This window comes from Cydia strobilella, chromosome 20, assembly GCF_947568885.1.
Source record: "Cydia strobilella chromosome 20, ilCydStro3.1, whole genome shotgun sequence".
NCBI classification, from domain to species: Eukaryota; Metazoa; Arthropoda; class Insecta; order Lepidoptera; family Tortricidae; genus Cydia; species Cydia strobilella.
Genome location: NC_086060.1, coordinates 8,124,859 through 8,149,061, shown reverse-complemented (window position 1 = coordinate 8,149,061; position 24,203 = coordinate 8,124,859). Strand labels below are relative to the sequence as shown.

Here is a 24,203-nt window from a genome sequence, read left to right as displayed (position 1 = left end):
ACTTTGTATGAAATTTCATTACAGACCTCTCGTCTAGCCGCGCCTGAAACGTGATACTTCCCAGCCTAATATAAAGAACGTAATATCAATATTATATAGCATGTTTGAGAAAATACAAATCCGAATGACTTTGGGATTGCGAGCTAGCAAGAGAGATTGTGGCGTCCATACAAAGTCTGAAGCACATCGGTTGCATTTGCGTAGATGTACACGTACGCGTGCGTAGAAATTTTGAAGCGTGACGCCATAGAGTAAATAATATTACTTCCTATCCGAAGTTTGATAACGTGTGCACGCCTACGCACACACGTCCGGTGTGTACAGGCCTTTATTGTTGGGTGCTGGCCGAAAGATACTGGCAGAGGGTTGAGCGGGGAGCTCACGGATGCGGAGGAGGTAGAGAGATTGGCCAGAGCAGCCGCAGAACTCCTGAAAGTAAGGTGGAGGGATGCCTTGGAGGATAGCCATTATGGAATCCTCCTCCCAGCGTTTCTGAACCCCCCTCCATTGTGAGGGTGCCCTGGCGACAAGCCGGGACTGCCGGAGGGCGCCGTGGTAGAATGTTATTGATCCCAGTGCGCCCTCACGAACGGCAAAGAGGGTGAAACGCTGGAGTGGGCTTAGTGGGTAGGGCATGGGTTTAGTGTGTAGGGCCAAATGACCAAATTCTCTCCCCCCCCCTCGTCAAGAGAGGGAAAAGGAGCGGCAAGTGCATTGCACCGTGCGTAAGTGCATTCCCACTCCGTCAACAAAAAAAAAATTGTTGGTCAGAAATTATTATTATTGAATATTAATGCCTCTGTAATAAGCTCAGCATAAAGTATAGGATAGTTGGCAGAGTAGAAGCAAAGTGTAATAAGTAAAGCTGATACATGTCAGAGAGAACAGTAAAATGTAACTTTTGTCAAAGAAATAGATACACAATAATAAATCAATGCGTTTTATTTCAGTTGCAACGTTTCGATCGCGAGCTAGAAGCACTGCGGCCGCACTTGTATGAGTTTCCCGTCAAATTCCCACCGACCTATCCTTTTGAAGAGGACGTACAGTTGCCGACGCATTACATGAAGACTAGGTAACTTATTAAATTAACCTTTTGAACACCAATGACCGATATATACGCACCGTAGGTCCAACGCCAAAAACCGATTAATCCGTCATAGAACACAGAGCAACATAGATCTACATGCATATGGATAAAGTTCAATTTCAATTTTGACACTTAGGTGACGTGGGGTCTGGATGACAGCTTTTGTGTTTGACACTTCGTCGAAAAGGTTAATAAACATACAGTTTTTTTTGTTATAAGACTAATTCCAATATTGCGAAACAAAGTTCACTTTGTTCTGCCATAGAAAACTTAGACATCTCATAGGCAACCGCTTATGAAATTGCCTTTTTTTCCTGTATTCCTAGATTAGGGGACGTTCAAATATTACGTAACTCAATTTTCGAAGATTTTTCTTCCAACTCCTCCTCCCGTCTCCGCCCCTGTAACGCATCGCTCGTAACGTTTGACAAGACCCCCCAAATTGCGTTACGTAATATTTGAACGCTAGGCCCATAGTAAGTGTTTCTGTATGATCTCATTACGAAAATTGACAAGTTTGGTCAAAGGATAAGGAAATCACCCTGCATTATTGTCAAGCAAGTGTCTATGGATGGTATTCCATCTGTCCAATATTTTCACACTCACATCACATTTTGCTTAATGGGAGAGTGAGATGCAATGCACATTGGACAAAGATATTGGACAGATGGAGTACCACTCTAATCTGGGAATCGTAGTACAGTACGATACAAGTGCGAAAAATGGGAAATTCGCAACGAGTGGCGATAAATTAAAACACGACCGACGGGAGTATTTTATATTTTAAATCGGCACGATTTTTAGGCCTCAACCCTAATCCGTTAAAACAAAGCCTTTGTTTATTTTATGGAGAGGCGCCTTAATCGCGTACCGAGCGCGTGGCAAAGCAATATGTCGTTAAAAACAACAGATAGTTGCTATCGTGATAGTATTAAGGTTCAAAATGTAACAGCTCATTTTGTGATAACGAGTTTGAGTAATGAAGAACGAACGGTTGCCTGTGTCCCCTCAGAATACAGAGCTGCTACATAAATTTGAACCATATAAATATTAACGGTAAAATTTCTTTTTAAACGAGTTTGTTCCCGTTCAGTCAGTAGCGGTAGCATTGGTAACCGCTGAACAAAAGAAACAAAGGCTTTTGTTTAACAGATTAGGGTGTGAGGCGTAAAAATCAATTGAGAAAATTCATACTATAGTAGTTTATTTTAACATTATGGTTGTGTTGTGTATTGCAGATGTCCGTCATGGTGTGACCGTATACTGCTGTCGCAGTCGGCGCGGCTGCTCGTGCAGCACGACCCGGCCCGACCGGACACCCGACATCTCCACACGTCGAGGTAGGTACATTACTTCTGAGCGAGGCGTACTGTCAAAACCACACACGGACAAGTGCGAGTCGGACTCGCCCACCGAGGGTTACGTACAAATTGAACTTATTTAGTTTTTTACAAATTTATAGTTTTGAGATTTTTTCCTGTATTTGTAGAGTAAGATGATATTACTTGCCAAATTTCATAGTTCTAGGTCAACGGGAAGTGCCTTATAAATTTAGATTCCCTTGAGAGTGTTGAAATATACATTTTTCTACTCGTCGACTGTAATGTAATGGTCTAATGGTTGAATTAGGACATCGTATACCAAAGTGGAAATGGGTGCTTATCGTTTATGGGCTGCCAACTCGACTATAATATTCATTTCGAAATGGTTACTAAACGACTCGAATTTCATTATAGTTGTAGTCATAGTAAACTATCATGAATTTGACCAATCACAGCTCGCCAATATCAAGAAAAAAACTGTCTAAAAATTGAATATAGCAAGGAGCAAGTACCAGGGCGTCATGAGTTATGAGAAGGTGTCGTTGGCCAACCCGCCGGGCCCCGGTGGCCGAGCGCGTACGAGTATGAAGGTATCGCGGCTGCTCGCGTATCTTAGCTAAATACTCTTGGTTTGATGATTCTACTAGTTTAAAGTATTATTTTTGTTGACTCGTAGAAAAAGTATTGTATACAATAGTGATATAATCAAGCTTTTCAATCTTGTAGCCTTATTAGGTACAAGAACTTAGCAAGCTAGGCCTTAACACGGTACTCGACTGAAAAGCTCTCCATTATATTACGGCAAAGATAGATATAACTCCGTAATAGATAGATACAGTCTAAGGAAAAAACGTGCCTCGAAAATCAAGAAAATTTGATTCTCGTTCAGAGGGCGCTACTAGTTTTGGCCTACAGTCGTATAGATGGCGTTGACGGTTTCGTTTGTTATTTAACAATTTTAAGGCATATCAGTGAAAGAACATGGGTCAAAATCATAAAAATAATTAATGCAAATAAAAAAAATCATTTATCTATATTTAAATACATTCTATCGTTGTACAATCGCCCTCGAGTAGGACAATTGTTTTTCGAGAGAAATTAAACGATCTATGCCAGTGAAAGCGAATCAATCAAAGCCAACTCACCCCGTGTCTGCATGTCGAACGCCTGGTCGGTACCGACACTCTCCAACGGCGAGGTGATGCTGTAGGGACTGCTACGAGGGTTTTTGCACACAAATCGACAGTTTTTTACACGTTTTGGGTTTATCACTGCGAACGAGCTTGCGCCTACGAGAATGAGCGGCCATCGAATCGATCTACCTTCAACTGGCTTTTCATAAACGTCAAAAATATTCGAAAACTACCCTACCTACTGTCGCTAATCAATGTATTCCATTTTACGATATATAGAATATTTCTAAAAAAAAAACAACAATTAAAACTAAACTAGATATGGTGTCCGGAACCATCATTCCGCCCACCAATACGAAGTATTTTACGAATAAACTAGTCTATAGGTAAAGGACACAACTTTACCAGAGGCCTTTGTAGTAGACCTGATTGTGACCGAACAGTAGCTACACGGGAGATCCCGTCTTTGCCCGGATGCAAAGATACTATACGACCAAGAGACCAATGAAGTGGCTTCAGTTGTTCATCTTTAATCAATACTAATGTGCCCACCTTGGGTTCATCAATATCCGAGTGCCATTTCGCGCGTTGATTTAACGTATGCAAGTACTCCAAATGCCATCGCTTCCAGAAATCACGATGGAGTTTCTGAACAAGCTGCCAACGACTCGAAATGGAAATGTTTGTATCGCTAGTTGAAGTATCTACGAGTGATGTCAAGGGCTCTAAGGTGAGAAAATGTCCGGGTGTTAACACCGACATGTCGTTTGGATCGGAATTCATCTCACAAAGTGGCCGTGAGTTAAGGGCCGATTCAATTTGGGCGGCCACTGTAAGAAATTCCTCATAAGTTAGGATTTGATTCCCTACCACGCGAGCAAGATGTGTTTTAAACGATTTGATGTTGGCTTCCCACAGGCCGCCGAAGTGGGATGCGGCTGGTGGATTGAACGAGAATTCGATACTCTCACGAGAGGCTGCGTCTTGCATGAGAGGTAGTAACGCGTTATAAGCGCCTACGAAATTCGTACCCCGGTCACAATGTATACGTTGGCAACGGCCACGGCGAGCGATAAATCGACGCAGGGCAGCGAGAAAGGCTTCGGTGGTCAGTCCTATAACGAGCTCGATATGTGATGCTTTGGTCGCAAAACATATAAATAAACACACGTGTGTTTTAAAAGGCCTGGCCCCACGATAGCGTTTGATGTATGTGGGAAAAGGACCCGCAAAATCGACACCGATACACGAGAATGGTTTTACTTGCGAAATTCGAGTTTTGGGTAGGTCTGCCATACGGGGCACTAAAGGCTTAGGATTAGAGCGGAAGCACTTTATGCATTTCGATAAGCGAGAACTAATCACGCGCTTAGAAGCAAGGATCCAAAAGTTTTGTGCAATCAAGAAATTTAGCGTGCGTAACCCCGGATGTTGATTATCATTGTGTACTTGATCGATGACGAGCTGTGTCATGCGATCCTGACTGGGTAGCAGTAAGGGATGTTTGCAATCGTAATCGAGTTCAGAGTGAACCAGCCTACCGCCCACCCTCAACAAACCGGATGTATCGATAAAAACACTGAGTTTTCTGAAATGTTTAGGCAACTTTTTACCGTCCTTAAGAGATTTAATCTCACTCGAGAATGACTTTTCTTGAGTCAACTTTACTAAACTAGTAAGGGCACCATCGAGTTCCGATTGAACAAGTGGGCCGAAACGTCTGTTGTCAGGGTTACGACAGTTATGTACGAAACGATGAACGTAAGCGACAATGCGCTTAGCCTTATTCAGACTCGAATGTCTGGATAAGAAGTCGTCAAGCTGGTTGACGGCAGTGAACAATACGGTCTGTTTGGGGACCCTTTGTTCGTCCAACAAATCCGATTCAACTTCGATAGACAACGGTGACTTTGGCCAGGAGCTACTGTCAAGTGCCAACCAAGCGGGGCCTGTCCACCATAATGGATGGTTTACAAGTTCTCGAACCGTGACTCCGCGAGAGGCACAGTCGGCCGGATTGGTTTCTGACGTGACATGGCGCCAGTGACCAGCAGGTATTTTCTCTTGTATGTGACTTACGCGATTACTGACGTAAGTCTTCCAGCGTTGTGACGGCGAACGTAACCAAGAGAGTGTCACAGTGGAATCAGACCAACAGAATATATCCTCAAATTTGACATCTGCGCCGTAGACTTCCTTTACGTGTTCGACGAGGTCTGTCAGCAAAACTGCAGCGCACAGTTCCGAACGAGGAATAGAAATACGTTTTAAAGGAGAGACCTTACAGCGTGACATTATCAAATGTATGGTGATGCTACCATCGCCATGCCGAATGCGAAAGTAAACGACAGCCGAATATCCCGCCTCCGAAGCGTCACAGAAGCCATGCAGCTGAACACTACAAGACTCTGTCGACGGAATGAATCGAGGTATTTCGAGAGACGACAATAAGTCGAGATCTAAACGATAACGAAGCCAGTTTTGGCTGATGTTGGGGGGTGCTACCACATCCCAATCTAATCCAAGAGTCCAAAGATCTTGAATTATGCGCTTGAACGACAGTGTCAAGGGTGTAAGAAACCCAAGAGGATCGAATATGCGTGCCAATTCCGAAAGAGTATTTCGTTTTGTACACTTTTCATGAAGCGTATTGACCGTGAAAGTGAACGCGTCACTGGACGGGTTCCACTCCATACCGAGCACCTTAACAGGAGATGTCGGTTCCGAATCGAAAGAGAGCGTCTTATTATGACAATGGGTCGGGTCGAGATTCTCGAGCAAGCGGGGGCAGTTGCTCGACCACTTGCGGAGTTCGAAACATCCTTTCTCTAGGATCTTGACAACCTGAGACTGAAGGTCGAGAGCTGATTCGACGGACTCAGCGCCTGTCACCACGTCATCGACGTAAATGTCGCGGTTGAGGACGTCAACCGCACGAGGATACTCTTTGCCTTCATCAATGGCCAATTGAATCAGGGCTCGAATTGCGAGGAAACTGGACGAAGACATACCGTAGGTTACGGTATTTAGACGAAACTCTTGTATAGGTTCATCGAGCGAGAACCTGAATAAGATGCGTTGAAAGTCTCGATCGGTGAGAGAGACTAAGATTTGTCGATACATTTGGCGTATGTCGGCTGTGAAGACAACCGCATGCAAACGAAAGCGAAGTAAAATCGAAACGAGATCAGATTGCAGTTTCGGTCCAACGAGCAACTGATCATTCAACGAGGGGCCTCCAGCAGGCTGAGCAGTTCCATCGAAGACTACCCTTAATTTGGTGGTGGCGCTGCTGGGCTTGAGCACGCAGAAATGCGCTAAGTGATAAGCACGCCTGTCTGGTTGGGGTTCAACTGGCTCCATGTGACCAGCATCGAGATAATCACGCATGAAATCATTGTATTCTGTCCGGAGCTCCGGTTCACGAGAGAGTCTCTTTTCGAGGGAGAGCAGGCGGCGCTCGGCGAGGGCGCGCGAGTCACCAAAACGAGGATCGACGGTTCGAAACGGCAAGTGTACGATATATCTCCCGTTCGAGTCACGTGTGTGAGTCGAGGCGAATATTTTCTCACACGTGACTTCATCATCAGTTAAGGGCGAAGCGTTAGGGAGACTTTCAATTTCCCAAAATTTTCGAATTTGGGAATCCAGCGATTCGATCGAGCAAAACAATGAAGTTTGGGAATGGGAAGTTGCGCAAGGGGCCTTTCCCATGACAACCCAGCCAAGTTTGGTCTCAAAGATTGTGGGTCCTTCGTCACAGTTGTGACGGTTACCCAAAAATATTTGACAAAACACATCCACCCCCAATAAGGCGTCAATGTTCCCAGGTTTATCGAAATTAGAGTCGGCGAGTTCGAATGCGTTGATGCATGACAACCGATCTATGTCAATTTTTACCGCAGGCTGGTCGCTGCATATTTTGGGTGTAACAAAGGCTTCGACGTACATTTCGAAATCAGATTTCATGCTGCGAATGTTAAGAGTTGTATAAGAAGTTGTCAACGTTGACACCTCACAAACACCCTCGATAGAGGCATTTTTTTGTCGTATCGGAAGTCCAAGCCGCTGCGCGCAACGTCGCGTAATAAGGTTTGGCTGACTGCAATTATCTATGACAATACGAATTTTTTGATAACTACCGAACTTATCTAGTACTTCCACGCACGCAGTGGCAAAAAGAGAAATTTGGCCCACAGGTGCCGGGTCGGATGCAAGCATGGTCACTTGTTTGTCAGGCAAGTGCCTTTGGGTGTCGAGGGGCGAAGACGACGAGCAAGTCGCGGCTCCAACGTTGGTCGCGGCCGACGAACCGACGCTGACCTTGGAATTACCGCTTTCGATATCGAAATGAATAGTAGTGTGATGGGCGACATTACACTTTTGACAACGAGACTTGGAGGGGCAAGTTTTAACTACGTGTCCAGAACGTAAGCAGTTGACGCAGAGCCGATTGTCCTTGACAACAGAAAAACGCTCGTGAGGAGTCTTGTTCCGATATTCAAGACATTTAGCAAGATCATGATTTGACTTGCATAACACGCAAAACGATTCGATCGAGGTGGCGCTAGTGGTGACTAGCGTTTTATAGGCTGCGCCCGCGGGTGCGCGATCCTGCGCCGGGCGCCAGGCAGCGGTGCGTGGCGCGGCGTGTGCGCGCGCGGTGCGCCCGGGTGCCGCGGGTGCGCGCGCCGCAGGGGCGGCGGCGCTCTCTGTGAGGTCGGCAAGCTCTAATGCTTGACCGGCCTTACTCACGTATTCTAACAACGAGTCAAATGACGGTACGTCCTTGTTGTCGTTCTGCAGTTCAAAACGACGACGAGTATCCAGGTCCAATTTATTGATCAATAAATAAAACAATGGGAAATCCCAATCGTTGACGGGAAATCTCAAGTTTTTCAAAACTGCGATATTTTCTTTGAAAGTGTCTACGAGTCGGCGTAATTCGCTAGGCGAATTAGATTTCAACGAGGCGTTCTGAATTTCTTCCCAATGTCGGAAGGCTAATTTTCGTTTGTTATTATATCGATCGATCAAAGCCGCGTAGGCGTCTAAATAATTGTTATCCGATAAAGGAAACCCTTTTAACAATTGCAGTGGTTCACCCGAAAGGAGTGAAATCAAAATCGAAAACCGCTCAATATTCGACAATCGTTTGTTTTGATGCACCATTGTGTTGAACATGTCGTAAAATGTTCCCCATGATTTAATGTTGCCATCAAAATTGACAAGATTTAAGCGAGGCAACTTAACGGACAAATCAGTTCTATTTGTCTCGCCCTCAATACTAGTCGCGGTCGACAACGAAGTATGAATTTCGATTATTTGAAAATATTTATCGTCAAATTCTTGACGTACGACATCCTCCTGGTCTAACTCATTCACATCCGTTATTTCCGAAATAAGTTTCAAGTGGTGGGTTTCAAAGCTAGAACAATAGCCGTCTATTTTGCTAAATCTAGACATAAACAACGGTAATCGCGAGGAATCCGCCTTAGCTTGCAACCCGGCGGCTAAACATTCGTCGATACGTTTGATCGATATTTCGCGTTTTAATTGCAAATTGCGACGAGCAAGTGCCTTAGACATGATTAGTTTAACTGTCTACCAACGCGTTAATTAAATGTAAAAGGAACTTCTTCAATAAACAAATCAAATTGTAGAACGAACAAATTTCAACCTTATTCACTATGATATAAGGTTCACCCGCCACTATACTATCGAATACACAACTTATAAATAATATTTGCGAAGAATAATTGATCTCACTACAATAGGTACGAAAATAATTCTTGTGAGAATTAATATAACGATAAATGTTCAAAACGATTAGAAGTGAGACTTGCAATTTAATTATTTTTCGAACGATTACGAATGTAGGTGACGAAACGAAAACACTAATTAAATGAATTATTTCACTACGACAACAAAACAGTTAGCACCGTGTTGTGCTGCCGTTGGAAAATAGACCTTAAACGACTGAGAATAAGTTTGCAAGTTTGCGCCAATTATGAGTGCGTAACGTAGGTATGTAAATAATTTCAGCAGAAGGTAACAAATTATTGATTAGGAATTAGGATTAACTATATGTGTGATTTATGTGAATATTAATGGACATCTATCTGTGAACATTATTCGATAATAATGCACGATATTTGTGTAGACTAAATACGTAGGCAAAATATTACTAATTTATCTGTACTCGTACTATTGTGTAAATTATATTCGTCTAGGTATTATATTCACTTTACAAAATAACAATAACTAAATGTAATTATCGCTATTCTTAAAGTCTCCAAATCAACACTATTGTTTATAGGTTATTTTATTACGTAATCAGATATGGCACGCGGTGCAAATATTATCCGACTAACTTTAGAAGTATTCTATTCCAACAGTATCAATACCAAATTCAATGCCTATTAAATTTGGTCGTATAATATGATTGCATCATCAATTCGATGGGCTAAAATTCGATATTTCAATATAATATGCTAAAATAACTGTATATCTATAGGATTTTAGGCGTTTTAAGGTAACTTTATCTATAGGTAGCTAAACGATTGCTTATTATTGGACTTTGGAGGAATAATGGCTACAGGCTCGATGCTAATTACCTTTGCGATATTTAAATAATTACGAGGATTATTTATACGAAAATATGACTATGTATTGTGCGATATGTACGATAAGCGAAACGAAAATTAACGATATGGTAACGAGACGAGATTAGCGACAGTTGTAACGAAACGAAAGTGGTTCAACGTCACTCCTGGCCCCGAGACAGGTTAGCTGTTCTCAGTTTGAGGAGGATCCCGGTCGAAGGAACAAATGTACAATCGCCCTCGAGTAGGACAATTGTTTTTCGAGAGAAATTAAACGATCTATGCCAGTGAAAGCGAATCAATCAAAGCCAACTCACCCCGTGTCTGCATGTCGAACGCCTGGTCGGTACCGACACTCTCCAACGGCGAGGTGATGCTGTAGGGACTGCTACGAGGGTTTTTGCACACAAATCGACAGTTTTTTACACGTTTTGGGTTTATCACTGCGAACGAGCTTGCGCCTACGAGAATGAGCGGCCATCGAATCGATCTACCTTCAACTGGCTTTTCATAAACGTCAAAAATATTCGAAAACTACCCTACCTACTGTCGCTAATCAATGTATTCCATTTTACGATATATAGAATATTTCTAAAAAAAAAACAACAATTAAAACTAAACTAGATATGGTGTCCGGAACCATCAATCGTATTTTTATAAATCTTCATTTTTAGTTTTAAAGTGTGTCGACAGATGGCAGTGAATTTACTGGGGTTACAAAATTTACTATGACAGTAACGCTCTAGTATCAGTTACTCTATGTATTACGGTTGTATAAAATACTATTTTTGCGGCATAAACGGCCGTATCCTTTTTTTACGTTAACTTAAAAGTTTGATTTTTTTCACATCTTCAAGGGACTGTAGATCTGAGTATATGGTTTTAATCGACAATTCCACGCGGTCCCGAGATAAAGGGTATACGGACGGACAACAAAGTGATCTTATAAGGTTTCCGTTTTTTTCCTTTTGAGGTACGGAACCTTAAAATGCGAAGATTATATTGTTCTTGCCTTGCCCCAAAATGCAGATAATTAATTTGAACCCCATAAAGGCCCCTGATTTAATTAAGTACCTGTGTTTATGTATCTATGCATTTATCTATTCAAATATGTATATCGTAGCATATTACCCAAAAAGCGCTAGTGGCCTAGCGGTAAGAGTGTGCGACTTTCAATCCGGAGGTCGCGATTTCAAACCCCGGCTCGTACCAATGATTTTTTCGGAACATATGTACGAAATATGATTTGATATTTACCAATCGCTTTTCGGTGAAGGAAAACATCGTGAGGAAACAGGACATACAACAGGAGGATAAGGCCTAGTTTCCCCTACGTCAATTCTTGGGATTAGGACTCAAGCGGACCCCAGGCTCCCATGAGCCTTGGCAAAATGTCGGGATATATAACGCGAGGAAGAAGAAGTAGCATATTACCCATAGTAGTTGTTGTGCAGGAAGTCGGTAGCGGACTCTACGGACAGCAGCGGCCGCGTGTCGTCGTCCGACTCGTCGCCGGCGCGCTCCGGCTCGCCGGCGCCGGCACGGACCCACCAGGTATACTCATCCACATAGTAGTTGTTGTGCAAGAAGTCGGTAGCGGACTCTACGGACAGCAGCGGCCGCGTGTCGTCGTCCGACTCGTCGCCGGCGCGCTCCGGCTCGCCGGCGCCGGCACGGACCCACCAGGTATACTCATCCACATAGTAGTTGTTGTGCAAGAAGTCGGTAGCGGACTCTACGGACAGCAGCGGCCGCGTGTCGTCGTCCGACTCGTCGCCGGCGCCGGCACGGACCCACCAGGTATACTCATCCACATAGTAGTTGTTGTGCAAGAAGTCGGTAGCGGACTCTACGGACAGCAGCGGCCGCGTGTCGTCGTCCGACTCGTCGCCGGCGCGCTCCGGCTCGCCGGCGCCGGCACGGACCCACCAGGTATACTCATCCACATAGTAGTTGTTGTGCAAGAAGTCGGTAGCGGACTCTACGGACAGCAGCGGCCGCGTGTCGTCGTCCGACTCGTCGCCGGCGCCGGCACGGACCCACCAGGTATACTCATCCACATAGTAGTTGTTGTGCAAGAAGTCGGTAGCGGACTCTACGGACAGCAGCGGCCGCGTGTCGTCGTCCGACTCGTCGCCGGCGCGCTCCGGCTCGCCGGCGCCGGCACGGACCCACCAGGTATACTCATCCACATAGTAGTTGTTGTGCAAGAAGTCGGTAGCGGACTCTACGGACAGCAGCGGCCGCGTGTCGTCGTCCGACTCGTCGCCGGCGCGCTCCGGCTCGCCGGCGCCGGCACGGACCCACCAGGTATACTCATCCACATAGTAGTTGTTGTGCAAGAAGTCGGTAGCGGACTCTACGGACAGCAGCGGCCGCGTGTCGTCGTCCGACTCGTCGCCGGCGCCGGCACGGACCCACCAGGTATACTCATCCACATAGTAGTTGTTGTGCAAGAAGTCGGTAGCGGACTCTACGGACAGCAGCGGCCGCGTGTCGTCGTCCGACTCGTCGCCGGCGCGCTCCGGCTCGCCGGCGCCGGCACGGACCCACCAGGTATACTCACCCACATAGTAGTTGTTGTGCAAGAAGTCGGTAGCGGACTCTACGGACAGCAGCGGCCGCGTGTCGTCGTCCGACTCGTCGCCGGCGCCGGCACGGACCCACCAGGTATACTCATCCACATAGTAGTTGTTGTGCAAGAAGTCGGTAGCGGACTCTACGGACAGCAGCGGCCGCGTGTCGTCGTCCGACTCGTCGCCGGCGCGCTCCGGCTCGCCGGCGCCGGCACGGACCCACCAGGTATACTCATCCACATAGTAGTTGTTGTGCAAGAAGTCGGTAGCGGACTCTACGGACAGCAGCGGCCGCGTGTCGTCGTCCGACTCGTCGCCGGCGCGCTCCGGCTCGCCGGCGCCGGCACGGACCCACCAGGTATACTCATCCACATAGTAGTTGCTGTGCAAGAAGTCGGTAGCGGACTCTACGGACAGCAGCGGCCGCGTGTCGTCGTCCGACTCGTCGCCGGCGCCGGCACGGACCCACCAGGTATACTCATCCACATAGTAGTTGTTGTGCAAGAAGTCGGTAGCGGACTCTACGGACAGCAGCGGCCGCGTGTCGTCGTCCGACTCGTCGCCGGCGCGCTCCGGCTCGCCGGCGCCGGCACGGACCCACCAGGTATACTCATCCACATAGTAGTTGTTGTGCAAGAAGTCGGTAGCGGACTCTACGGACAGCAGCGGCCGCGTGTCGTCGTCCGACTCGTCGCCGGCGCGCTCCGGCTCGCCGGCGCCGGCACGGACCCACCAGGTATACTCATCCACATAGTAGTTGTTGTGCAGGAAGTCGGTAGCGGACAGTTTTTCTTACAAAACTGCTTAAGTAACATCAATTTCAAGAACGTTGACAGTTAACTGCCTATTATTTAACAAGTAAAAAATTCAACGGTTAAATGTTATTCCTTTCTTTTTGGACTCTGCTAACAGTCTTTGCGACACCTGTATAGTTTCTTATACTAAAAAAAATGTGTGTTTCCAGTCAAGCCCCGGCAAGACGTTGGAAAAGAAATCATCAGTGGCCGATCTGGACGCTTTGTCTGTGCCCGGTATCGGCGTCGCCAGGAAGAGTATTGCCGACCCCACTAGCGTGCAGCACGCTATTAACTCCAGGTACAAAGCGTCTAACGGCCCGGCCACGACATTGCGCGACCGGCGGCGGTGGCCTCTTGTTCCCCCCCTATAGTTGCCGCCGCCGCTGCCGCCGGTCGCGTAATGTCGTGGCCGGGCCCTTAGGCAGATTTATTTACATAATAAAAAGATTACTAGAATTTGTCTTAGCTATAATATAACTGTACCGACTTGACAAACGACATTGTACATGACTACATAATAATAATAAAAAGCTTTATTAATTCCATAAAAATAGTAAGTTACAAATTAAGACAGTTTAAGAAATAATTTATATGAGATAAATAATAGAAATTTTAAATGTCGTGCAGTAGTTAATTGAATTTAAACAATTTTCATGCAATAATTGAATTACTTAACTAATATTCCCATTCTAAATGTCCTTATTCTTTCTTAATTGTATTTCTTATTCTCACTACATAGTATAAAACAAAGTCGCTGTCCGCTGTCTGTCCGTCCGTCTGTCCCTATGTATGCTTAGATCTTTAAAACTACGCAACGGATTTTGATGCCGTTTTTTTTAATAGGTAGAGGTCTTCAAGAGGAAGGTTTATATGTATACCTAGTCGGCTCATAAGTTCTGTCACTGGCCTTTAAAATTTAAATTTGGAACTCCTAAAACAAAAACCGTTCTGCATTTGAATTTCGAATCTTTATTAAATATTTGAGTAGTATAATTTTGCAATTTTCTGTTTTCTTCAACATGGAGTGGACGCTTAAAGATAGCCGTACCGCAATAATTGCACTATATCGTTGTGGTCACTCGCCGACTAAAATTTTTAAGCTACTTGAAAATTTAAAATTCTCTCTAAGATTTGTGTATCGTACCATAGAAAGATACAGTGAGGTCTCTAGTTTAAATGACAAGAAAAGAAGCGGTCGTCCGCGTACAGCTAGGACTCCAGCGGTTGTACAAGCAATTAGGGCACGCATTGCCAGAAATCCCGCTAGGAAACAAAAAGTTATGGCCCTCCAGATGGGTTTGAGCAAAAACACGGTGAAAAGAGTGCTTAATCAAGACCTGAGACTTCGTGCTTATAAACGAAAAACTGGCCATCATCTCAATGGTCGGCTTAAAGCTTTAAGGCTTAAAAGATCTAAAGCTTTATTGAAGAAGTACGCTAAAAATAAGCACCGTTGTATACTGTTTTCGGACGAGAAAATTTTTGACATAGAAGAAAACTGTAATAAACAAAATGATAGAGTGTACGCTCGCAATAGTAAAGAAGCGTCTAATAGCATTCCCCGTATTCAAAGAGGTCATCACCCTTCATCTGTGATGGTTTGGCTGGGAGTTTCTTATGCGGGCGTCACTAGTATGCATTTTTGTGAGAAAGGAGTAAAAACTAGTGCCAAAGTGTACCAAGACCCGGTGTTGACTAATATTGTGAAACCACTATCCCATACGATGTTTCTAAACCAGCATTGGGTTTTCCAGCAGGACTCTGCTCCAGCCCATAAGGCAAAGTCTACACAAGCCTGGCTCGCCTCCAATAAAATCGACTTTATACGGCATGAAGATTGGCCCTCCTCTAGCCCAGATCTTAATCCTTTAGACTATAAAATATGGCAGTATTTAGAGGAAAAGGTGTGCTCAAAACCTCATGCAAATCTAGACTCGCTGAAAAAATCTCTTGCTACGGCAGTGGCCAATATCGACATGAAAGTGGTGCGTGAATCCATTGACGACTGGCCACGAAGACTTCAAGCCTGTGTAGATAATTATTGCGGTCATTTTGAATAAATGTTATACATTTAGATTCTCTAGTTTATAAGCTTTCAAACGCTGTACAAATTATACGGAATAAACTTAAACTTTTGATTTTATTTGATACTATGTATATGACAGAACTTATGAGCCGACTAGGTAATTTGTAAAGGTTTTGTGTAAATTAGTTGAACTACCCGTGCGAAGCCGGGGCGGGTCGCTAGTCCGCCGTAAATTTCAAATTGCTATAACCTCCTAAGGTCCTGCCATACAAATGAAAAATACAAAATTTGCCTCTGAAATTTAAACCTATGGTGTAAGGTATAAGAAATAGAGTAGATTTTACGTTGTTGGAAAATTAAACGAAACAATGCACAAGCGACTGTTCCAATTGAATAGGATTTAAATTTCATTGAACTGAAGAGGTACTACCTTGGGCCTTAGGAGGATAAGAATATAACGTTAGTGAGCTATCCATTTTGCAGAATCGTTTTTTAATGATTCCTAAATTAACAAAAAAATATTTATGCTCTAATTGACACTAATCAGTAAAAAAAAAATTTTTTATGTGTAACAGAAAGTTTTCACAAAAACTGTGACATATCCAAAACTTTGTGTCATGTCATGTCATACGAGTACATGTTTACTATGTTTCTTACACTGTAGATTCAAATTGTATATATTTTTCTTTGTATGGCTGGGCCTTAGGATGCTAGTAATATTTTTGGTTAATCATACGAGTCGTGAGCATTACGTTTTAGTGCCACGTGTTTGTGTACAAATTTCTTTTTTATCCTTTACTAAAGTACTAAAGTATTTAGGATTCTAAATGATTTAGAATCCTAAATTAGTAAAGTGTAATCGCGTTTAGCAAGTAAGGTTATCCTAATTAGGAGCAAGGATGGTTTCTGACAAGCTGAATGATTTAGTATTTAGTTAGGATAGGTTAAATAATATTCAGTCGCCTCGCACACCTGACGGCGGGCGGACGTGTCTAAATTTAGAACTGTCGTGACTAAATTTAGAACAGTGTAATCAGGAGCGTCCTTCCTATCCTAAGCAGTCTAATTAGGATGACTAAATTTAGCAAAGTGTAATAAGCCCTTAAACCGCATGATATATAATAGGGTATCAGACGGGGAAGGTTCCCCGGCGCGTCGCAAGCTCGTCCGGAACCAGAGCGAGGGCTCGCCCAAGCCCAGCGACGTGTCCAGCGAGCTGCGGCGCCTCGTCGACCAGCCGGCGCGGCGCCGGACCGAGTACGGGGCCATCGGGGACACCGCTTGCATGGGAGACCATAAGGTACCAATACAATACTGTATCAAATAACTGTACTAATTACTCTAAAACAAAGTATAATCCTTTTGTATTGTATTGTAATTCAGGCGATTTTCCGCAACTCGACGACTGGCGCCTATTTTGCGTGACACGGTGGGCTAGTCCTGCCGGCCCAACTCCTCGAGGAATCCTATCAGACCCTCGATGTTGAGTAGGACCTCGGGGAGGTCTCTCAGGGATCCGATATGTTTTGCCACTCCGCTGCATTCCAGCACCACGTGAGAGGCTGTTTCTTCTGTCTCCATGCATCCTCTGCATAGGGGACTGTCTGTGACACCTGTTATAAAAAGATGTTTGTTAAATAGTCCATAATTTTTTGCAAATCGCCTAAGGCTCGTATTGAACCCGGAGCGAGCGTTCGTCCCATAAACCTAGCGATGTAGAGAGTCACAGTTATTCGTCGACCAGCCGGCGAGACGGAGAAGCGAGTATGCGGAGTATAACGCTATAGGAGACACGGCTTGTATGGGGGACCATAAGGTACAATATTGTAAGCAGAATTAGCCTCATGCATGAAGTTTATATTTGAACGAAATATGTTTTATTCGGATGTTTGTTACCGTTATATCATGTTACAAATGCATTTCCGTTTTTAAATAACCATTTAATTACTTAAAATTATAAATAAAAAGTACAAAAATTTGCCCGCGAAAAGCTAGTGAGCGAAACGCTCGAATCGCCACGTGACGTCACGCGTTCGACAGATTAGTGTCATTAGTAGCAAACGTCAGTTGGGCCGCCAAACGTGTGACGTCATCACGCTCTATCGAATTCGCGCCAAAAATTATGAGCGTTTCAACCGCTCAAAAATTTTCAACATTTTATTTATTTTTTGTCGACAGTACTAGTAATTTTATTGTCCCTGTGACATTATGTAACGGTACTAAAAAATTGTAACCATGAATTCTAAACCCAACTTTTCTTTCTCAGCCGATCTACCTGCGCGTGATGCTGCAAAGTGACCGAGGTACCTTAGCGTGCTGCGACCCCAAGTTTCCCTGTCCACTTTGCCCCCGTTTCCCCTCAACCCTCTCCTTACTACGACCCCGTCTCACCAGGCTAGCTACAGATCCAGATTTGTACTATAGTAAAAAAAAAATAGACACGACTACCACTAACTTAGAAGATATACCTGACGACTTGAAACGAACTAGAACTGGCTCCTTAGAAATCCTAAGGATACCTGATGTCGAAATCACAAGTGCTGACTACAGCTCTTATGATGGCATTTTCGTAAACGATGTCGATAATACTTTACTGACCGTAAGACAATGCATAGACCCATATACTCCAGAAAGTATAGATTCGCATACACCTAATATAGAAGCGGCATCTTCAGGGTCTGAAGACATGTCTAACGAAATCTCTGACGTTTTAGGTGATGTCAAAATCGATATACCTTACGATATACCTTATAATAAACTAACTAGAGATAGAAGTGTATCTCCAACGCAGCTAAAAAGTCGTCTAGATAGACTTTTAAATGATGGGAAGTTAGCCAAAGTACCAGAGCTCCAGAGGCTTAATAGTAGGGATTCGTGCAAGTCGGTTGACAGTAAGAAAGGAGGGTTGTGTTGTTTAGCGTTGAAATGTTACGGGTTTTGTAGGAAACGGGCGCGCAAAGTTGACTGTAAATGTAGTGGATTGTGTTGCACTTCCTAGCTTTTATGCAGCACAGACAACTAAAATACATAATTGAATCTAAAGGCCGGAAAATACCGGCTGCACGTGCGCTTAAATGTTGGAACCGTTCACGCACACGTCACCACCCAAGCGGTGTGCCGTCTCTCATAAGGTTCCGTATATTACAACGCACGCATTCGGTGTGCACAGGCCTGCGAGTTGCATACGTAGGTTATACTGAAATCGCGAAAAAGGAACCATTTCGTGCGTTTTTTTTCTACAAAATTTAGTGTATCGCCAGCTTTCTTTCAATGTTCCAGTAATGGTCCCATAGTGAAAGTTGTGCTGCACAGAATCTACTCGTAGATATTCATCTGCACAATATGGCCAAAAGTAAAATTTAGTAGTACTAGGCGCTTAATGGCATCGTGATGACTGACTATAGAATTCATTTTTGATTGTAGTTACAGTAGTTACCTAAAATTTACAGAATTATTAAGTAGTAATAGTTTCTACTATAGGTTGCAAATAATCACTATAGAAGGTACTTTTAGTTGTCTGTGCTTTTAAATATTTAATTGTTAAGCAATATTATATTTTAAAGCTTCAGTAAGAATGTAACAATTGTACGACTGCTTTGAAAATAGAGCTGTATTTGTAGTTTGCTTGACAATGTCTATCTTGTCATGGCATTAATTTGAATACATTTTCGTTAATGTCTGCTAAGATTGTCATCTAATCTAACTGTTAAAGTTACCTTTTTTGAACTGACCCTTATTTCATCAACTTGACAATTGTCATTGTCACAAATAATTGACAATGACAATCATTGTATACACCTATGTCAATGTCAGATGACAAATCTATAGTTGGCAAAACAAGGGTCTCATTTGTGCTTGTTTCTGACAAGAACTAATCAAATTGAATGATCGTTTTGGTGTTGACTGCACTTAACAGTGTTTTAAATATTTTTTCTTTCGACTTTTTAATACAGTAAGTTGTTTGCTTGCAATTGACCAATAATAATGAATTGTTCGATTTATTTTCTACTTATCTTTAAAAAAATATCCAAATCAAAAATATTTAATTTTGAACTTTTGAGGAAAACTTGGTTCATATCATTGATGGGATGATTTTTTTAGTACTTTTAAATATATGACGATATTTTTGATTAAATGGACACTACATTATACTTTCACTCCTAATCGGAGATATGTCTAATAGTCATACTTAATCATGAAAATTAGATTTTATATAATTACCCTTAAAAAGTCTCCAAATCACAAAATGTGTTGAGAATATGAACTGTTATAATAAAGTAGGTTAAGGATGCCGTATACAGATATTTGGTTAAGTCCTTCTATAAATGTTATATTTTAAGCATCAACCGTATACGGTTGTTATGACCAAATAAATGGTATTTCTACCATTACATTGACATTTAAAAACGTTTTATAATAGCTATTGAATTATTAGTTTATATGGCCTTTTATGAACGTTATCTTTTTTATTATTTAAGAGATGGCTAATGGTAAACAAATATTTAAAATATACATGTGTGGTTTAAACCGCATGCACTGCATGTAGTAAATATTTAATATTTTAATTTGTATAGTCATGTATTCAGTTTCCAAATATCTGAGAGTAGAAAATTGGTAGTTAAAGAATTAGTTTGCCGTCAAAACTGCAAATATTAGTCTTTATTGCATTATAATAGCTCATAATACCTATTTTACTTGACAATTGTCATCTGACAATCACAGTTCGTCGTACAGTCAACTAACGACAGTAGTTAAGACTGGCGAACTTCTATTTTCACGGCTCGATTTTTTCTTTGTAATAACAAACCTTACTCTCTGATATTATTTATAAGATCTTGTATAACGAGGTGGTTAAATAGGTTTCAATGCAGTTAACTAGTCGGGCACAGTTGACACTAACTGTTGTAAACATTTGATGCAATTTAAAATAAGATTTTAACATCAGCTGTGCTATTAATTTTAAATTAAATTTTAATTAAAATACCAAATGGTTTTAAGTCTAGTCGAACTGCTCAAGCGGACTTAAGGGCTTATTTATGAACATGCGAAAATACCTCGGAATTTAAATAATTAAACGGCAATTTTTGTTTTGTAAAGACGAGTTTAAAGTAAAAATGTGAACTTCCATAAAAACTAGCGATCCAAAAAAGAACCGTAGGTAGTGTTACTTTAGAAAAATATTTAACACATAAGTATGGAGCTTTCACCCACATCTTAATGTTATAATGCAAGTGAAATATGACGTAATAATTGATATAGGTGCACTACTATATATATGATTATGATGATTATAATAAGATACGGGGTCTGAATGTAAGCACTGTTGCTATTTAGTCGTTTTTGGTTTTATTCAACTTATTGCTAGATAGGTATATTAAAACTTAATTGTATGTCAGGCATATATCACTTAAAGGTTTTTTGCAATAATCCCAATGCAAAGTAGTTTGTAGTGACAGATGACGAACAACAAATTTTTATATTGCGTCTTTCAAGAAATATTTCATTAAAATGACAATTTAAAAATCAATTCCAACTTCCAATATCAATTTATTTATTGACCTGTTTGTAATAGGCTTTTCCATTTTTTTATAATGAAACTTACAACTTCCATTTCTTCCATTTTTTCTTGATTCTTTAAGGCATTATAAATGTATTCGTAATATTCGTATACCTAGTTAAGTAAGAATTTTTCTGTTACCTATTTCTTGGAAAGTGCAATCTGTGTGTGCTTTTAATTTAATAAAATATTAGTCAGTAATTTTAAAATACCTATCGTACACAAATATACAATATTCTGCAATCTGCATGTTTATCAGGTATGTAAAATGCACTGGAAAATGTACCTTATAAGCTAAGACACTCGGTGCTAATTCTACTGTAGTTTTAATAAACATTCCGCACTGAATTTTGTTTTTATATTTTTCCTTAATTATTACGTAGAAAATTGTGTTACGACGCATTTATTTCTTGAAAGGGATATGATTTCATTGTTTAACAAAATAAAAATGAAATTGTCTAACAATAAATATTGACATTGAGTTATGCATGCTTTAAACATGCTTTTATGTGACTTATTTTTCTTAGTAGGGAAACAAAATCCACGAGCACTTGTCGAATGAATAATTTTGTGGCTCCTATTTCACCAACTTGACAATTGTAATCTGACGATTCGAAATGTACAGTGATTTGGCAGCGTCAGGTGACAATTGTCAATTTGGCGAAATTAGGGTCTGAGCGTCAAATAGTGTAGTGCCTTTAATAAGTCAATTAATTGAAACTAATACTTGGCTAGATCGTTGTGTGCATGATTGTGTGTTGAAAGTGAAATTGTGTTTTCATTAATTTGTGCACAGTTTTGGTGTTCTTCCCAGTTCACGTAGACGTTGCGCATTTGTAGCTTTGCTTGTAAGTAATTTTTGTTTTTATTTCTTTAATCTAAATATTGAATACGTCTTATGAGTATTTTCATTTAAGATTGTACCTTATTTTACGGCTTATTAACGGCCGTCACACAAGTGACTATTACTGTCAAACGCTTTAGTTTCGTTTAGTAAAAACTTAACAATTTTTAATGTAAATACCCTTAACTATTTTAATTTGTACGGTCATTTATTAATATAATCGTTACACGTGTAAAAGTAAAAAACCTTTAAATAAAACTATGAAAACGGATTATATCGCGTATATTGAATTTATAATACATCCCGACGTTTCGAACTCTTTACAGCGTTCGTGGTCAACGGGTGACACATTTCATAGTTTTATTTCATGAGTAACTATCGCGGTAACCGAAGACAATATTAAAAAACCTTTTAATAATCATTAGATCTAGTCTAGAGTATTTATAAAAATATTCACATCTGTCGCAAGACCTACGTGTCAATCAAATCTTTTTCTTAAGTCTAATAACCTCAAGACTGGTCCCTCCTTAAGCTTCACTCTCCGTGTATATACTAATAACAGTTAACTTTCAGGTAACTACCGCCAAGAGTTCCACTCTGAAAACTCACCGAAACACCCGAAGCCTGAAGATCAAGACATGATGAACGACCTCCCCGACTCGCCCGCCTCACGCTTCATACACTTCAACGTCGACAGCCAGGCTAATATCTTCAAGGAAACTGATATTTAAAACTAAATACAATTTATAGATAACATTAGCATATTGATATGTTTCAGGGTTTATTGTATGGATATTTTTCGCTGGAATTAGGACAAGTCCAAAACGAGGTGAGTCTCTCTCTACTTTAACTAGGACTTAAAAATATAAAAATGTGACGTTTTTAACTCAAAGGTACCACATTGTCGGTTGTTGATAAAGTTGCTTTCACATTCAATTTTATGGAAGTAGCACCTTATTGACAAGCGACAGAACCAAGGACAAATAATGTTTTTGACTTGCCTTAATTATCTCTCAGGTTTCATATTGAGGTTTGGCAATTTTGTCATATTTGGTCTTCTTTATGCTAACATTATTTATAAACAATATTCGCATAAAATTTAATTATGCGTTCATAGCACCATTTTTAGCATAAGTCCTATAAAAAAGCTCTCCTTTGGTGCGTCAAAAACATTAAAAAACCGCAATTTATTTTAATAACATGATAATTGTTATTCAATATAGACATTTTATAATGACACCTGACAGTAACGATGTTTGCTACTTGATCACAAAATGAACGTCGGATTGTCATGTGACAATTGTCAATTGTCATTTTAATGAAATAGTTACTTTTACAATAATGCAGATACATCAAAAGAGTTTCTTTAGTTAGGGAATGCTATGTACCTATGGTACTTGATGACTATAAAGTCAATTTATTTTCTGTCAAACAAAACTTATTATATTCTTAAATTATACTCACTCGCAGTGCGATACGTTTAGTTCTGTAGTTTTTCTTTTGTGATCTTTTTTAATTGTAACATCTATTTGTACCATGGTTTGCAATAAACGACTTACTTACTTACTTAACTACATTGTATGAAAATTTTCTTGTTTTTTTATTTTTAACTTAGTTCTGTCAATATAAGACATTTAATAAAATACTACCCACTATTTCATTAAATTGTTAAATTCGAACGCCATTACAAGAAAATCTTAATTTTATAAATATTTATTTTTAAGAAAATAGTATGCTTTGTTTTGTAGAACATGGATAAATAATGTTGTCAAAATACTATTCTAACTATTTAATCTAGTTAGTAGTTGTAATTTTTTTCAAAATAAGTTAGTCCTTATGATGCATACTTCTAGTCCATTTAATTTAGATGTGTTAGATAAGAATACTTATTATACTTACTTGTTTTAGTCAAATATTAAGTCTCGAATAGTTAGATATGTTAATAAAACTATGGCTATCTTTACCTAGAGCAAATTAAATAGCAAACAGTGTATTAAGCAGGTGCTTGCAAATTATTAAATCATAAAACTGATTGTTTTTGTTTTTCGACTGCTTCTCTGCTTCACGTTAATCTCTTCAATTAACACTGGGAACAATTTCACGAAATTCAAAGTAAGTTGTGACATCTTGCAGGATCTTTTGTATGGTATAGGAGTTTTGCAAAGTTCTTGAAAAGTATAATGTTAAATTGATAATGTACCACTTGCATTGCAGTAAAGTAAACGTGTTTTCTTGAGTAAAGGCATACTACAC

General features: G+C 41.2%; 1 protein-coding gene across 1 annotated transcript in view; it reads left to right on the top strand.

The window, feature by feature from the left end:
• The window catches only part of LOC134750568 (uncharacterized), a 46,734-nt gene extending 25,280 nt beyond the window's left edge, over positions 1–21,454 (top strand). Inside the window, exons 7-12 of the mRNA XM_063685776.1 lie at positions 951–1,075; positions 2,329–2,430; positions 11,605–11,704; positions 13,691–13,821; positions 16,675–16,849; positions 17,816–21,454. Of these exons, the coding sequence (XP_063541846.1) occupies positions 951–1,075; positions 2,329–2,430; positions 11,605–11,704; positions 13,691–13,821; positions 16,675–16,849; positions 17,816–18,547 (1,365 nt within the window). The 3' untranslated portion in view covers positions 18,548–21,454. The remainder of the gene's footprint in view (positions 1–950; positions 1,076–2,328; positions 2,431–11,604; positions 11,705–13,690; positions 13,822–16,674; positions 16,850–17,815) is intronic.
• The last annotated feature ends 2,749 nt before the right edge of the window (positions 21,455–24,203 follow it).